Source organism: Lipophrys pholis (genome assembly GCF_963383615.2).
Source record: "Lipophrys pholis genome assembly, chromosome: 11".
NCBI classification, from domain to species: domain Eukaryota; kingdom Metazoa; phylum Chordata; class Actinopteri; order Blenniiformes; family Blenniidae; genus Lipophrys; species Lipophrys pholis.
The window spans coordinates 7,530,879-7,547,467 of NC_137631.1; the positions used below are offsets into that span (position 1 = coordinate 7,530,879).

Below are 16,589 nucleotides of genomic sequence, written 5' to 3' on the forward strand. Positions count from 1 at the left end.
CCGGGTGTAGAAGCCGTTCTGGTTTAATGTTGATGATTTTTTTCTATCTTCAACATACATTACGTGGAATTAATCTTTTTGCCTTGCAGCCCATCAAATTGAACACACTGAGTGTTAACTTGATGTACATAAATGAAAATTCATTGAAAAGTTCTTATTTTGTCACTTAAAGTAAAAGCACTTTTCAGATTTAATTGTGATAATGACATTCCATTATCAAAAAGAAACAGAAAAATATGAGATTGTCTGAAAGAATATTCCAAGCTAAACTTTTCTTTTAAAGACCAGAAATGTTTCAGTTTATGTGTAATCCATCGGAAACATTCGGAAGCTTCACTTCTCAGTGTGTTCATGTTTTTTTTGAGACGCATCACTACTTGATAAATGTAACAAAGAGGAAAAGTGCTTCAGTTAACTGTTGAAAATACGTGACTTGATTGAAGCAGAGCTTTTGTCTCCCTCTTGTGGTCAAAGAGGGAAACTACAAAAACACTTTACAGCGAGTCATTTTACCCGTTATGTTGGCATAACTGATGTAAAAGCAAACACTTGAGTAATTTCTCTCATATTCACTCAAAAGTTTCCAGAACTTCAGGAAAGAGAAACACCTGATTTCACGATTTTATAAACTGACACTATTAAGAATCAAACAAAACAGCTTAAACTGTTTAAGTGTACAGAATCTAAAATATGAACGTCTCTCTGAACTACAATGATAGATTGTGTTCTATTTATTTGAACGTGATCCAACACTGTGTGAACTCTTCTGTGAAAAGTCAAAGTTGAGTTTATGTGCAGGACTTTAAAAAGTGAGTGTAACAAGAGGAAATGAGCAAAAAGTTTGATCAAAGAAATATTAACAGCACTTTAATTTACATCGGATTGTTTTGGCCCCATTTAGAAATCTGGGGAACTGACATCGATTCAGCAAATTTATGACATTCACACCATTTGACACTTGAATGTTTTTCTTGTTTGTTGTTTTTTTTTGGGGGGGGGGGGGGGACGGGACGTACCAAGCACCATGTCAGCTGTTGGAGGATTTCTTCTTCGAGTGTAATGAAGTGCAAGCTACAACTCAGTAATGCAAGAAGAGTCTTTTCGAGCGCGCCACCAGAAGAACATAAAGGATGTCGGCAGCTCAGATTCTTCATCTGCTCACAGGCTCCGTGGCGCCACTTCTGACGGTGGGGTGAGGAGAAACGTCGCTGCTGCAAAGCCGGCCGTGAGTAAGGAGCACACTGCTTTAAAAGTCTGGATCCAGCCTAAATGAACAGAAACACTTCGGCCTCTCGTATCGCCTCCATGGCCTCGCTTGTTTTTTCTTTTTTTACTTTTGTTCGTGTTGTGAAGACATGAAATAACGGCTTGAAGGCCGTTTCACAGCAAAGTCCGAGCCACGTATCGAAGAAGTCCTCCGTGTTGGAAGAAGATGACGTCCATCTCGGTGTCGAACAGCGCGGTGACGGTGAAGGACTTTCCCTGGCTGGTCTGCAGAAGAAAACCACAGTTGAGACTTGCTGGACTGTCTGAAAAAGGTTTTTGCGAGCCGTGTGGACTGGAGCTACCTTGACGGTGAGCTGCGGCCTCAGGTCCAGGCTCTCTGGCAGGCCGATGCTGAACTTCTCCTTCCCGCTGAGCTCCAGGGAGTTTGCGCTCTGGCCGGGCAGGAACTGCAGCGGCATGATGCCCATTCCAACCAGCTGGCTCTTGTGCAGCTTCTCGAAGCTCTCGGCGATGACGGCGCGGACCCCCTGCAGAGCACCGCAGAGAACATCGTCACTTTACTGTATGTGGTCACTTTCTCTCAGCGGTGCTGGACATTGAAAGATGTATACATTATGAAAACACTGCCGTTTCAGAACACTTACAAAACCCTTGTTTTATCCTCTGACACCAATTTTGACGCTCTGAATCGTGCAAATAAAACTAGTGCAATTTAAAGTACGGATATTTTCAACTATTTATTTTAAACTATTTATGCTCCTGTTGTGCCGTACACAAGCAGTGAGAGCCGAAGTAGAACCATCGTCTACTTTATCCCCCCTCCCTCTTCAAGATCTAAGATGTGACTTTGGTTGACTCTTTATCAAACACGCATGAGAATTGTGAATTTTTTTCTGATTAAAAACAATAAAAAGCGGTAAACAGTGGTTGGTGATTGTGTAAATATGCACATATTTCATTAGCTTCAGAAGGGGCGTGGTCCAGATTTGATTGAGATTTTCATTTCGTTGTGTTTCTATTCAGATCGACTGCAGGGAGAGAAAAGCCGGGAGGTTGATGTTGAAAAGGTACAATATATTTAGACCATGAATCCAAGGAACTAGTGAAAATGTATTTTTCCATTTAGCAGGAATCTTGAAGAATTCAGTTAGAAACCAATTGGCACTCATTTCAAGATTGACATTTCAATAATAAAACAATAATGATTTCATGGAATCTTTGTCCGATTCTTTAAGCTGATCATCGTGTGCTGTTGTTTACCAGCAGGTACGGTCCTTTGGCCACCCAGTCCCGGGAGTTTCCAGAGCCGTAGTCTTTTCCTGCCAGGATGATGAGGGGAACGCCGTCTCTCTGGTAGCGATCCGCCGCCTCAAACACGTCCATCTGACAGGACAGACGGGTTTATCAGCAGCAGGTTCCACAAAAGCAGCGAGAGAAGAATGGAAAGCTCGAATCCAGCCGGAGCCGGGAGAAGCCAACAACAATGCTCCACATGCAGGTGTCGCTGCTCAGAGGTCAAAGGTCAAAGGTCTCAGAGCCTGGATAGGATCGCTATGCCTGACGGCGATTCACTGGCAAACAGTTTACCGTCTGGCCTGAAGGAATGTGCAGAGTCTTCGGGCCCGGTTTGCCGATGAACCGATTCTGGAGTTTGATGCTGGCAAACGTGCCTCGGGTCATCACCGCGTCGTTCCCTCGGCGAGCGCCGTACGAGTTGAACTCCCGAGGCGTCAGTCTGAGGGGAAACGTGACAAACGGATATGATCACTGATCTCTGGTGTCGGTGGTTTCACATTGTGGAGTCTGGGGGTGGAGTTTGCATGGTGTTCTCGTAGAAATGCCTCCTGGGGTTTTTCTCTGGCTTTTCTCACAGTTGCTAAACATGTTTGAGGTTAACCAGCGACTCCATTAGCCGGGACATGTGAACGTGAGTGACTGCCTCTCTGTGTTTGACCCATTAGGGACTGGAGACCCGTCCAGGTAGCACCCTGCCTTCAGCCCATTAGCCGCAATCAGCTGCAGTGACCTCTGACCCTGAGCTGGACAGAATGTAGAACAGGGGTGTCAAACGTAAGACATGTGGGCGTTAAAACTGGCCCGCAAGAGGCTCCGCATTCGGCCCGTCAAACTACCAAGCAAATTGTGAAAATGTCAAAGGAAACAATGATTTTTCTAAACATATTTCTAAGAGTAGAGGACAAAAGACAGACCTGAGCAGAGACATCAATGATGCTGCCATGAGAGAAACTACCTTGTTATTAAACCAGCCTGAAAGCCAGGGCGAGTCTGTAAAAACCTGCATAATGCAAAAGACGTTACACCAGAAGATTTCATTCAACTTAACTGTATTTTACTGGTACAGCCGACATAGGATGAAATCTGGCTCTACGTATCCCCTGAACTAAAATGACAGTCCTGCTGAAGAAAATTGTCACATGGAAAGCTCTCACTTCTTAAGTTTGCCCATTTTAAACTCGGTATGGCACCGTAAATCTCCTCCTCTATCAACACCACCAAACCTCCTCGAAACTTTAGTTTTCTCATCGGACAGAAAGTAAACAGACATGTGACGCAACTCCCCGTGTTTTCAAATCTCTTCGATACGAGCGAAGAGTAAAACGTTAACGTGACTAACAGAGACAATTCTGAAAGGAAAAGAAAAACACCAACAAAAGGGAAACTAGAATTTGAGTGTATTTAAAGTTTGTTATTCTGAACTCAGGCTTCTTTCAAATTTTAAATCTGAAAGAAACGTGTGATTTATGGTGGTCAAGGTGTAAATTAAGGGCAAGAGAAAGAATCATGTTACCTGTAAGAAGAAACCTCAAAGCAGGACAAGCACATTAACGTCATTGATTTCAGTAATTTGAATTTACCGCCTCAAACTGACCGTTTGCTCAGCAGATACTTGGCCGCCGCGCTGACCCTCGCAATGCTGCCTGCTGGCGAGATGTGGTCGGTGGTCACTTCGTCCCCGAGGAACAATAAGGCATGAGCGTTTTCTATCGACTGGGGAGCGGGCACGTCTTTACTCTGCGACAGGAGGACATTCAGAGGTTAGTTTCTGGTCTTTGCTTCAGCGTGAAACGGTGCGAGATGCTCGGAGGGCCACGGTCACTTACCAGTTTGCTGAAGAATGGCGGTGAACGGATGTACGTGGATTTGTGATCCCATGGGAAAACTACATTGTCCGGACATTCAACGCTGTTCCAAAATATGTTCCCTTTCTGGAAAAGAAGCATTCGTAGACCTTAATGCATTCCTGCGTGATACATAGTGCTGCACTGCACAGTCAAGACACTTTACCTGGAACTGTCTGTACGTTTGAGTCTGTTTGGTAAATGTGCTCACAGGCCTACGACCTCCTCTGTGTACAGCCCGCTAAATCCCTAAATTACCCCCGAACCAGGGATTTTACATCTCCATGGGTCTTTTAATTCGATAAGTAATACCCAAAAGAGAGTTCTGTTGTACAAGCTGGAGACAATAAGTACTAACAAGTATTACACTGGCTCTGTCTGGATGTGTTGAAACAGGAAGGACAGAGGTATCTGTGCTGAACGGGAAAACCACATTGTTTACTGAAGCTTCAAACGCACTGTGGGTGACCTCTGCTCAACTCTTATCTAACCACTGAACTCTGTGCTTGCTCTGTACATATGATGTAACCTCACCTCCATCCGCCCCCTGAGATCCTTAAAGATGGAGCAAATGACCGTGTCCTCCTCAGTCTGCTGGACCTCCTCTCTGGACGGCCAAATGTCGCGAAGGTACACCTGCTTCCCGTCGGGCGTCACGCCTGTTTGTGCAAGAAGAAAGGGACGTTTGGGATCATGTCGATGACAAACGGCTCATTGTGAACGCTTGGCATGGTGGAAATCTGGAGCACAGAGCACAGGTACATCCGAATAGTCTCTCCTTTCCCATCCACTCTTCCTTTACCCTGTGGATGATGTCATGCGATTAAGGAAAGGCGCTAGGAGTCTTCCTAAAGGTTGATCATTTTATTGTGACAGTCGGACCACATTACCATTAGGTGACGTAATAATAATCCAATGGCGCCTCAGGTTAGTGACGTCTGCCGTGGTGAAAAAACTACAGATTTCTGAAAATGGGACTACAAAAAGCACATTTCTACAACTTTCCCCGGTGCCTCTAACCACTGATATAATCTCAAATATCACAAGGTTTGAATTGAAATCAAAGGAAAAGAGGCTGCCAGGTGCATAAAAAACCAATCAAACTGAGAATAGGCTGCACAAAAGTTTTACCTCACTGTGTCCGTTATACAACATCCGCATAACATTCATAGTTGGGATCTGGGTTTTAGATTATTTAAAGTGGTTCAAGGCAGATTTGCGTTGTGTCATCGTGAGTTTTCCTGAACGCTCCGATGAGCGGGTCCCTTTAAATGTCGCTGCAAGGAATTGTGGGGCAGCATGATCTTGTCTCCTTTTGGTAAAGGATGCATCATGCTTCCTAGGCTAAAGGAGGTTCTAAAGGAAGCATTGAACCTCCTTTCCTTAACTTATTGAGAATTCGAACGTTCCTTATCATGGCCGGCACTTAAACACTTCCCGGGTTCAGGAGAAGTGGATAGGAAAGGAGAAACGAGGGACTACTCGGAGGCACCCTTAGAAATGGACCATCAACATCTTCTTGAGAAGATTTGCATGTTAAAACTTGCATTCATTATTCAACCCACTTACCCAAAGGCTCCTTTTCAAAGTCGATTCCCACGGTGCCAGCGATGGCGTAAGCCACCACAAGCGGAGGGGAAGCCAGGTAGTTGGCGCGCACGCAGTCACACAGGCGGCCTTCAAAGTGCCTGTTTCCAGATAATATTCCACAGGCCACCAGATCCCCCTGAAACAAAAAAGGAGATCAAGTTAATGTCGGACTCTTTCTGAAGTTTTCGTGGAAGAGGAAGGCTCCGTACCTGTTTGATTGCATCCACGACAGCTTCTGGTAATGGCGCAGTGTTCCCCACGCAGGTGGCGCAGCCATACCCAATCACCTCGAACCTGCAGCGATGACAACAGCACGGCGTTAAGAGAAAAAAAATAATAAATTCAGATCTGGTCAAACCTTTACAAATCATGATTCGCAGAAATACACAACTCGATTTACAGTTTTCTGGCAAACATAAATATAAATTCTGTTTAATTTTAAAGTAAATTTTCTCTCTTTTTTTTTTTAAAAGAACAATTACAACCACATTGAAAAGCAAAGGATGGTAAAGTTTAAATCACTGTTTGGCTTTTGAAACTATCCCTGTTGGCAGGTCGTGTTTCGACTGCGACTGTTCATGTAATCGTATTTGAGAGATTATATGTAATTTGCCGAATCAGCAGTTTATTCAGCCACTAACAGTCTGAGGTTTCAATATGGTCTTTTGTTTATGCAATGATCACAACAGAATCCAGAGAAAGACGATTAGGAGGGCTACAGTGACTTATTCAGGCCATTAAATAAAACATTTAACGTTGGTTTGTGTGTCGTCCTCATGTACACGTGTACAGCTCACCCCAGCTGGCTGAAGTAAGGCAGGACTCCACTGGTGTTGAGGTAGTGAGTGACCATGCCACTCCCAGGAGCCAGGCTGGTCCGGATGTAAGGCTTGACGACAAGCCCCGCCTCCACCGCCTTCTTGGCCAGGAGACCTGTCAATCACACACCCAGGTTACGTCACGCAAATGTACGCGTGGAACGGAAAAGTTAAGTAACGAGTGACAAATAGCGCCAATATAATTCCATTGACGTATGAATGAGATGCTTTTGTTAATAGAGACTCACCCGCAGTCAGCATGACAGACGGGTTGCAGTTATTGGTGCAGCTGATGACTGCGGCGATGACCACGGAGCCGTGGGCCAGCTGGTACTCCTGACCACTGTGCAGGAAGGGGACACGGGTCTCCTGCTTCTCCTTGGCGATGTGGAAACCTTTAAAACCAACCTGGAGACGCCACAGGGAACTCTTAAATCAGCAGGATGTCACTGAGGTTCCACTGTAACCCTCAAGTTCAGCGGGGAAACTACGGAGACACGTTGATTTCATTTTACCTTCTCGTTAAGACAACTCTGGAAGTCTTCCTTCATGCAGCTGACCTCTACTCGGTCCGAGGACCTCTTGGGTCCGCTCACATAGGGCACCATGGAGCTCAGGTCGATCTCAATCACCTGCCAAAACATCACTTGTCTCACTTGGAGTTCTTCAAACACACTCCCGTCCTCTACTACGCCTCTCAGAGTGACACATGCAATTTAATTTTACATCATCTTAACCTTATTAGTCTCCATTAATTGTGCATATCAGCACCAAGTTATTAGTATCTTTATTTTGGGGGGGGATAGCAGCTTGGGCTCAAAAGTAAAACTTACCTCAGAAAACACTGGGTCTTCGGAGCAGTCTTCATAGCTTTGGAAAAGTTTCACAGCCTTCATGTATGATTCCAGCAATTCAAGCTTTTCTTGTGTAAAATCTGAAAGGGAAGATTAAGACACCGTGACGTAAATAACAAAATTCCACCACAGTACGTGACAGAAGTAACAGGTGTACTTGTTCTTTACATTCAGCTCGGAGTAATAAAAAGCGTCACTTGAGTAACTCACGTGTCTTTTTAAAGTGCTTTAGCGTTACTTGGTCGACGGGGAAGAAGCTGACTGTAGCGTTGTACTCTGGGCACATGTTGGCGATGGTGGTCCGGTCTGGGACTGACAGCTGGGAGACGCCAGGTCCGAAAAACTCCAAAAACTTCCCTGCGATGGAAGCTTGCCGTAAGTGCTGAAAAAAGGAAAATCAATCGACGCATTAGCATTACACATCTTGGCGTTCCTGTTTCACTCCTGATTCCTGTATAATGTCTAAACCAAACCCGTCAACCCACTTTATATTTGGTATGTTTGCTTCATATGTCTGTCAAGCGTTTCTCATAGACGAGCGAGTAAATGGAGTTCTACCTTTTTGATGCCGAGGACGATGTCTATCGATGTGGTCAGAGGGTTAATGGAGCCCACCAGTTTACAGCCCACCACCTGAGGAAGGGTCAGAGACACCGGCTGGCCCAGCATCACTGCCTCAGACTCGATTCCTCCAACACCTGTTGAAGGAAACGGGTACAGAAATACAAGTTTAACAGAGTTTAAAAGAGAAATGTTTGCAATGCAAAGAAAAACTGTTATTCAAGCACTACCGTCGCTCTGATTTAATACGTCTCTGAAATTGTCCTCCCGAAATTTCAAAGTCAAAATGGCCAAGGTAACAGCAAACTGGTACACAAATTAGTATTGCCAAATGATTAAACATTTTAATGAGATTAATCACAAGGTTGCTGTGGATTAATATAGAATAATAATGATTAAATATCATTCATTTGTAATCGCGTTTCATTTTGCAGACTCATAAAAGGGAATATATGTACAGTTGACTTGTTTATTAAACATCTTAACAGTTCGTGTTAACAAAAAACATCTCTTTTTCAAAACAAACATTTATTCACATTAATGTGGCTCCTTTTTCAGCAGCTTCTAAGACAGACTAACTTGTTGAATTTTAGTTTGACCCTGAAACCTTATTATTCTTAATAAGCACTCTTAGTCGTTACAAGACTCCTTCACACACAAACATGTTTTAAGAGTAGAGTTATCAATAAAATCTATAGATGCTAATAAATATTGGTTTGGTTCTAAAATGACTCACCCCAGCCCAGGATGCCCAGGCCGTTGATCATGGTGGTGTGAGAGTCTGTTCCTACGACGCTGTCAGGGTAGATGAAACCGCCGCTGACCTGCACCACTCTGGACAGATACTCCAGGTTTACCTGGTGGACAGCGCCGACGTCCGGAGGAACCACGTTCACATTCTTGAAGGCTTTTGAACACCACTGTTTTCACACACGATGAAAAAAAGGATGGTGTTCACAAACATCACGCCTGATGCAAAGACAACCATGGTTTTGTTTGCAGAAGCAGATGGATTCGACTTTCTTAACCTCTCAAGCTTTAATGACCTAAAATTGAGTTTTATTCAGAATTCAAACTACTTTATCTCACACAATCTTAAAAAAAAAAAGAAAGAAGAAGAAACATGATTTCACCTTGAAGAACTGGAGCCTCTCTTTGTTCCTGGTCAGCTCCATTTCCTGATTCTTCACAGCTGTGTCAGTTCTGCGGAAACGAAAACAAAACAGGAATTATCTTCATCCATGACTCAATGGAGAGTCGGCATAAAACAGAACAAGACGACATAGATGTATGCAGGAAGCTTGAAGAGCGACGATCCTGAGACCTTCACATTGAGCACCAACAGCTCATTCAAACTTACTCGGAGACGGGCTTCAGGTGGAAAGGGCAGAGGAGAGGAGTGTTCTCGATCTGCTGGACAGAAGACGGAGGACGGCCGGGGGAGGCTGCGGGGTCGCTGCAGGACGATTTCCTACAGGAGCCACGCTGGCCTCCGCACTGTGAGCTCCCTCTGGACGGAGGCCGGCTGGGTATGGAACGGGAGGGGCCGTGGCTCTGGTTTGAAGCTTCGCCTCCGCCAGGGTTCGGAGCATTCTGTATGGCACTGGGGACAAAAAGTAGAAGGACATCGTAAGCAAACAATGACACTTTAAGCTATGGTTTTAGAAAGGGTAAATGAAGAGCAAGCAAACCATTTGCTATAATCGATCTGCAGTAAGTGGTCGACTATGAGATCTGTGGGACATTTGGGGTTGACCAGGCCAGGGTCCACGCCATGTTTGGCCAGCGCGTCCCTCATGGCAGCGAGGTCCACCATGGCAGGAATACCACTGTCAAAAGGAAAATGCATTAAAACCAACTTATATTCATATGGTTTCAAACAAGAAAATTGTTGACAGGAAATGAAAAGGTCATATAAGCCAGGTGCAGGTCGATCACCTGTTCTCCAGCAGTCCTCTATTCACACTTTCCTAGCGATTACATCTCGTGCTTTACAGCAGTGTTGCATGAGATGAACATGAAGCCCCAGTGAAACTCACGTGAAGTCCTGCAGGAGGACACGTGCCGGCGAGAACGGCACCTCGGATTTATTCTGCTGCTGCTGCCAGTCCAAGATGTTCTGGACGTCGTCTTCTTTCGTGTAAAAGCCATCACAGTTACGAATCGCTGCTTCCAGTAAGATACGGATGGACAGAGGCAGCTTCTCTACACAGAGCAAATCAAACAAAACAAATATCAATACCCCTCACTAAACATTGTGGGATTAAATGCAAATGTTTGTTAACTGGTGGCAATCTGACGCTGAGAAGTTCTTACGAATCTCCACTTCAGTGTAATTGCTTCATTCAAACATACCTACGTAATCTCAAACAGCAGGTTTACATCTGTTATGACATGAATACACGTTTACACAGCCATTCTGGAACACACACTGTAAACATGACCTTAGAAAGTGACTGTGATGCACAGACGCAGGCAGATTGCTGTAGTCCTCTTTAAACACGCTGCATAATCAATAAGTCTAAGGTCATTGAACTCACTCACCATATCTTGGATCATTTATTTTGCATGGATTGAAGAACTTGATTGTGCCATCCTTTAGCGAGTCAATTAAATGGCTGTATGGGTGCTCTGCAAGAGGAAAACAAACCATTCATCAACCTCGCAAATTACAGGACATTTTTCGAAGCAGTCCCTTGGCATGTGTTTTTAAACATGAGGCCCGCTGGCCAAACAAAGAGGCTCCAATCCGACCAAACAATCAAGCAAATTTGAAAAATTGAAAAGAAAGCATTGCATTTTTAACACATTTCTTAAAAGTTGCAGACACAGCACAACACTGAAACCCAAGCTGAGATATCAATGATGCTGCCACGCACAGCAAACTGGCTTCAAGGCCAAACTGGGTGAGCTTGTAAAAACATGTATAATACAAAAGGAAACAGTTGTGTTTGACATTTCACTGTATTCTGCATCATTAAAATTGTTTTTATGTTGAGGTTACAGTAATTTAGAAAAATAATACTTTTTTTAGTCTGTACCAAGACAAAGAAACTCTAGATGTGCACCATCTATGCCTATAAATTATTTTAGAGATTTTTTTTCCTAATAAGACACAAAGTGCATTTAGCTACCAGGCAGGAATCATTTTTCAAAGTTTGTCAATGGGAACAACGGAGGATTACAACTTGTATTCAACAGGGACAAAAGAAAAGCATGAAAATGATAAAGAAGCTTGTAGAAAGGGTATATTTTTCTTAGATAGCATGTAATCTCTGGAAATATTATGGTTGTAGTAACCAAGCTGTGTCTAAAGTATTCAAGAAAGGAAAATTAACCGCTGCAGCCCCTCCCAGCTTCCAGCGCACCCCCACTGACTCTAAATGTACAGGAAGTCACTCGTGTGCTTCGGTCAGTGAACCCTAGGAGGGCTACAGGTCCGGATGGAGTTCAGGGAAAGTGCTGAAAGCCTGCGCTCGACAGCTTTCTCAGGTCTTTACAGATATATTCAACCTGTCTCTGGCCCAAGCGAGTCCACTCCTCTAGTCTCTCTACACATCCGACTGCAGTCCCGCCCACCCAGAGAACATCATCATCAAGTTTGCTGATGACATGGTCATTGCGGGTCTGATATCAGGGGAGAACGAGGCAGCCTACCAGAATGAGGTCCTCTGTCTGGAAGGGTGGAGTTCAGTGAACAATCTCGCACTGAACACTGCCAAAACCAAGGAGCTCATCCTGGACTTCCGGAGGGACAGAGCTGCCCCGGCTCCCCTGTACATCAACGGAGAATGTGCAGAGAGAGTGGAGTCTTTCAGGTATCTTGGCGTCCACATCGCAGCAGACCTCTCTTTGACTATGAACACTGCCGCAGTGGTGAAAAAGGCCCAGCAGCGGTTCCACTTCCTGAGAGTTCTCAGGAGGGACAACCTGAACACTCAGCTGCTGGTAACCTTCTACCGCTCCAGCATAGAGAGGGTGCTGACCTACGCCATCACGGTGTGGTACTCCAGCTGCGCCGAGGCAGAAAGGAAGAGGCTGCAGAGGGTAGTGAGGACAGCAGAGAAGATCATCGGCTGCCCTCTGCCCTCCCTCCTGGATATCTACAACTCCCGCTGCCTCAGTAGACTCATCACACGCCGGCCATCATCTCTTTGACTTGTTGCCCTCTGGCAGGCGCTACAGGTCACTAAGAACCAGAACTAATAGACTGAAGGACAGCTTCTATCCAAGAGCTGTCACTGCACTCAACACAAACTAATCCTGCACTCATAAATTCCCACTTCCTCCACGCACTTTATTGGTGACTTTCTCTATAGCCACAGATCTACCTCTTTTAATCTTTTAAATTTGTATTTATTCCGTGTTTTTGTTTTGTATTTATTCTGTGTTTTTCACCAGGGAGCTGCCACTCAATCTCATTGTTCGTTTTTTACGACAATGACAATAAAGGCTTTTGAATTTGAATTTGAAAAATAAATGACATGGATTGCAAATCAACTGGAAATAAAGTGTGAAGACAAACAAAGTAAAAAAATATATCTCAGCCTATTCCTTTAGTAACAGGAGTGGGTTTTCAGTCTTTCACGGTGTTGATGTGATGCTGCTTGAACACTCCTAATTGTAATGTGTGTCTCATTATCAGGCTTTCTGCAGCGCATCAAAGTAACATGTTCATTGGATTCAGGTGTTTGAAGACACATGAAAGGATAGGGAGCGGTGTCCACAAACTAAACATGTACATACAATTGTAATTTTGAAGCAAAACAGGCTCCAAAGGGGAAAGATTTGATTAAAAAATGTGTAAACACAGAGCTATGAAAGTACTGAACTCTTGAGTCTTGGCGCATTACTTTGAGGTCTCTCAGCAGGACATCAGGCTGTAACCTCAAAGATCAGGTTTCTAACTTTTTCAAGCAGCATAGATATACACAGAATACACTGGCCCGAGAACCAATTCTAATATTTTCATAGTGTCAGCTTTCAAAACCTTAAACATACATTTACAGAACAAAGCAGACACAAAAAAGGACTGATTGTCCTAAAGGGGCAAAGGTCAAAGAGATGGTGCTCAAAAAAAACTTGTTCTGTAAATGCTCATTTATAAACCTGGTTTATTGAAATTCCTTGAAATCTGATAATGAACTGAACTGAACTACACACTAAGGGTTTCCTTTCTCTTTCATCTGCAGCAGTTCCTCTCAACACACAGTGGTCATTTCTGCTGGTGGAAAAGATGGGAACAAAATAAATAAGAACATGAAAAATATAGGCACGGGACGGTTTTAAACCTGTGTTTATATTTACTATTTTCCACAGCTTTAGTACTTTAATCCAGCTCCACTTTGAAGAATCCTTAAATGACATGAACTTAACCTCAGCTTTTACTGCCTCGGTGAAATGATTTTGCAAAGCCCAGCAGGATTGTTCATCTGTTACCCAAAACACTGATTAGTCATGAAAGTAATCCTTGTGTGAACCTGTTATAATCACTGGAAGGCATGGGGGAATTAAACACCCTGCATGAGACCCCACATTACTGGAAGAGGAAACTGGAGTATTTCGTAAATACTTATTAATAACGCTGGAACATCACGTGGCTGCTTTATACCAGTCCAAGTGTCTCAACTGCCACTCTCAGAAATGATCTAACTCTAAAACGTAAAGCTTTAAAGCACATTTCGTCCGTCTGACTGGTGTTTGAGTGTCCTGATGACAGGAGGGGACACACAGCTACCATGCTAACTGCTAACACTGCTTCTTATCGTCAAACACACGCGAACAAACTACTTATCTGCTCCTGCCTGGACGTCTCAAGGCGATAGGAGGGAACAAGATATTTCAACAAAGAAAAGGGCCTAACCGGTGTACATTCAAGTCTTTATTTACCGCCAACAACAGAGAAAGCACAGTATAAGCCTTGTGCAGCTAGCCGATGTTAGCTTTTACGTCCCTGACAGAACGACGCCGGTCCTCTTGAAGCGGCGCTCACTGGAATCCAACCACAGCTCGCTTTCGGAGCGAGAGCAGCCCCGAAGTCGATCCCCGACGCTCGCGGCTGAACTGCAGATCGAATGACAGTCTGCTGTGGATAGATTACAGGCGACATCTCCTTACCTTGGACTGTGGAAGCGAGCGCCATGATGACTCCCGAAACCAACACGAACCGCTCTCACCAGCGATCGGGCCGCAGGGAGCCGGCCAATCAGAGCGCAGGGCGCAGAAGCCCCGCCCACTGTCAATCAGTCCAATTAAAAACATTTGAAAGGGCGCGATACGAGGATCAAACGATCTCAAAACACCATGAAAATACTCAATACTATGCTTAAACAACATGTCTGACGGTAAAATTAGGCTTAAAGTGTTTAAAATAAAAAATAAAATAAAAACTCAAAATAGAACAAGATGAGACTGGAAAAACTTCCTAAAAACCCAGGCTGTAAGTGTTAAAACACACTGGAAAAAAATGTTCAACCTGTCAACAAAAGGCTCCAAAAAAAAAAAAAAACGAAAAGAAAAATCCCTCAAAACAAGTCAACATGAGGCTGGAAATGGCATAAAGCCCCCAGAAATGCCTCAAAACAAGTCAGCTGAAAAATGCTATAAAACCCGAGAAAAATAAATCTACACTAGGCTTAAAATGTCCAAACCCAATAGAAAATGTCTCAGAGAAAGTCAACATGGAGTTTAATCTAAAAAAAAAAAACGAAAAACGAAAAACACCTAAAAGCAAATCAACATCATATAAAGAATAAAACAACAACTGAAAAATGCAACAAAACAAGTCAACATGGGACTGAAAACATCATAAAACCCTGGAAAATGTCCTAAAACATGTTAGCACGAGGCTTTAAGTGTTAAAGTCCGAAAAATATCTTAATAGATGTCAACAAAGACTGATAATGTGTTTACACTGATAAACATATTTACAACAAGTCAATACAAACATTAAAGTGTTAAAATACTCTGAAAATATCTTAAAAGAAGTCAACATGAAGCTTAAAGTATCAAAACAATGTGGAAAGCAACTTGAAATATATGAACATGAAACTAAAGTGTTAAAAAAAAAAGAACTGAAAAATGCTCCCCCAAAAAGAAAATGAAAAACTACTTAAATCCAGCTGACATGAAGATGGCATTGTTTTAAAACAACAAAAGTTGCTCCAAAACAATTTAGCATGAGGGTAAAAAAGGTTTTAAACCCTGCATTCAATTTAAAAACATTTTAAACTTTCACTTAATAAATATATGAAGTGAAATTATAATCAACCTTAACTGTAAAGCTAAAGCTGTTTCAAACTAAGAACTACCCCTTCAGAAACAAGTGAAGTTGAAGACATTTTGAGTCAATAAAAGCAGTTACGTCTCCATGCCGAAGATTTTTATAGCTCATCTTGAAGCTGAAAATGTTTTTACACAATAGAAAACAACTTCACACGCAACTGAAGGTGTTTTGAAACCACGACCAATGTTTATGAATAGCACAGAATTAAAATGAAGTCATTTATAAACCATGGAGAACTGAAGTGGACACAGGAACTGACTTCAATATGATTCTTGTCAAATAAGTGTGACAACAAAGGAAATAAACCCTAGAGTCTTGTGAAACTTCGTTCCTGGTGGTCTGCGTGAGGAAATGACACAGCCAAAGCCATAAAAAGTAATCAAGAGGAACAGAAAGAAACGAAATAGCCAAAATCACGTATTATTTGTTAAAATTGCTTATAGGTCCCACGTGACAGCGGAGCTGGACTTGTGTTGCATTCAATGACTCTTGGAAAATAGACTCTCGTTTGTAACCCTTGAAAAGGTCAAAGCCGCTATAAAAGTGAAAAAAAAAAAAAAAAAAAAAAACGTACAATCTTCAAACTTGCTATTACAGAATTGGTATTCTCATTCTAAATTTCATTAGCATAATACAACAAAACCCAGCCAAGTGATTTTATTGTTAAGACACCAGAGTACATAAGAGAAGAAGCACCATAATTATACATGACAGGGATATTTAAACTTTAAGCTGTATTTAATAAAAGATTTAAAAAGTGATGTAGTAATAATATATAAACCACCTCCTTCCCCAGCCGGATGTCAACATCTTTATTACATAATAGGATATATTTGTTAATTGCCGCAAAAGTAATAAAACAGATGAAACTCTTCCTATGGTAATAATAGGCTTTTAATTTAAGATATGGGAGGTCTATGTAGATATATATATATATTTTCTGTATGAAGAGTATTTGATGAAGTCGAGAAGGATGAGAGGCAGCTCAGACAATATGACTATGTGACATATGGATATATTATTTAAGAATATTTTAAAGCTTTTCATGGTCTGGCGCCCAGTTATATTACTCACCTGCTGACCCAATACAAGCCTGCTCGCAGCGATCCCTTCT

General features: G+C 42.8%; 1 protein-coding gene across 1 annotated transcript; it reads right to left on the reverse strand.

Moving 5' to 3' along the window:
* Nucleotides 1–717: 717 nt before the first annotated feature.
* On the reverse strand, nt 718–14,386 carry ireb2 (iron-responsive element binding protein 2). The gene is made up of 22 exons (XM_080475759.1): nt 14,308–14,386; nt 10,735–10,821; nt 10,230–10,395; nt 9,882–10,019; nt 9,551–9,793; nt 9,324–9,393; nt 8,927–9,110; nt 8,188–8,327; nt 7,840–8,011; nt 7,609–7,709; nt 7,291–7,407; nt 7,024–7,183; nt 6,755–6,890; nt 6,167–6,251; nt 5,937–6,093; nt 4,902–5,026; nt 4,350–4,454; nt 4,118–4,260; nt 2,815–2,962; nt 2,488–2,610; nt 1,569–1,754; nt 718–1,491 (listed from the first exon to the last, which is right to left on the reverse strand). The coding sequence occupies exons 1-22, from the start codon at nt 14,330–14,332 to the stop codon at nt 1,381–1,383; spliced, it is 2,922 nt and encodes a 973-aa protein (XP_080331885.1). The 5' UTR covers nt 14,333–14,386; the 3' UTR covers nt 718–1,380.
* Between the last annotated feature and the right edge of the window lie 2,203 nt (nt 14,387–16,589).

What these genes read in the sequence shown, in the direction of transcription:
- ireb2 (XM_080475759.1), bottom strand. Translation starts at nt 14,332, where the DNA reads ATGGCGCTCGCTTCCACAGTCCAAG. An exon ending in TCGTCCTCGGCATCAAAAAG is followed by an intron (nt 8,012 to 8,187) that starts GTAGAACTCCAT and finishes TCCTTTTTTCAG; the next exon opens with CACTTACGGCAAGCTTCCAT. An exon ending in AAGACCCAGTGTTTTCTGAG is followed by an intron (nt 7,408 to 7,608) that starts GTAAGTTTTACT and finishes ATGTTTTGGCAG; the next exon opens with GTGATTGAGATCGACCTGAG.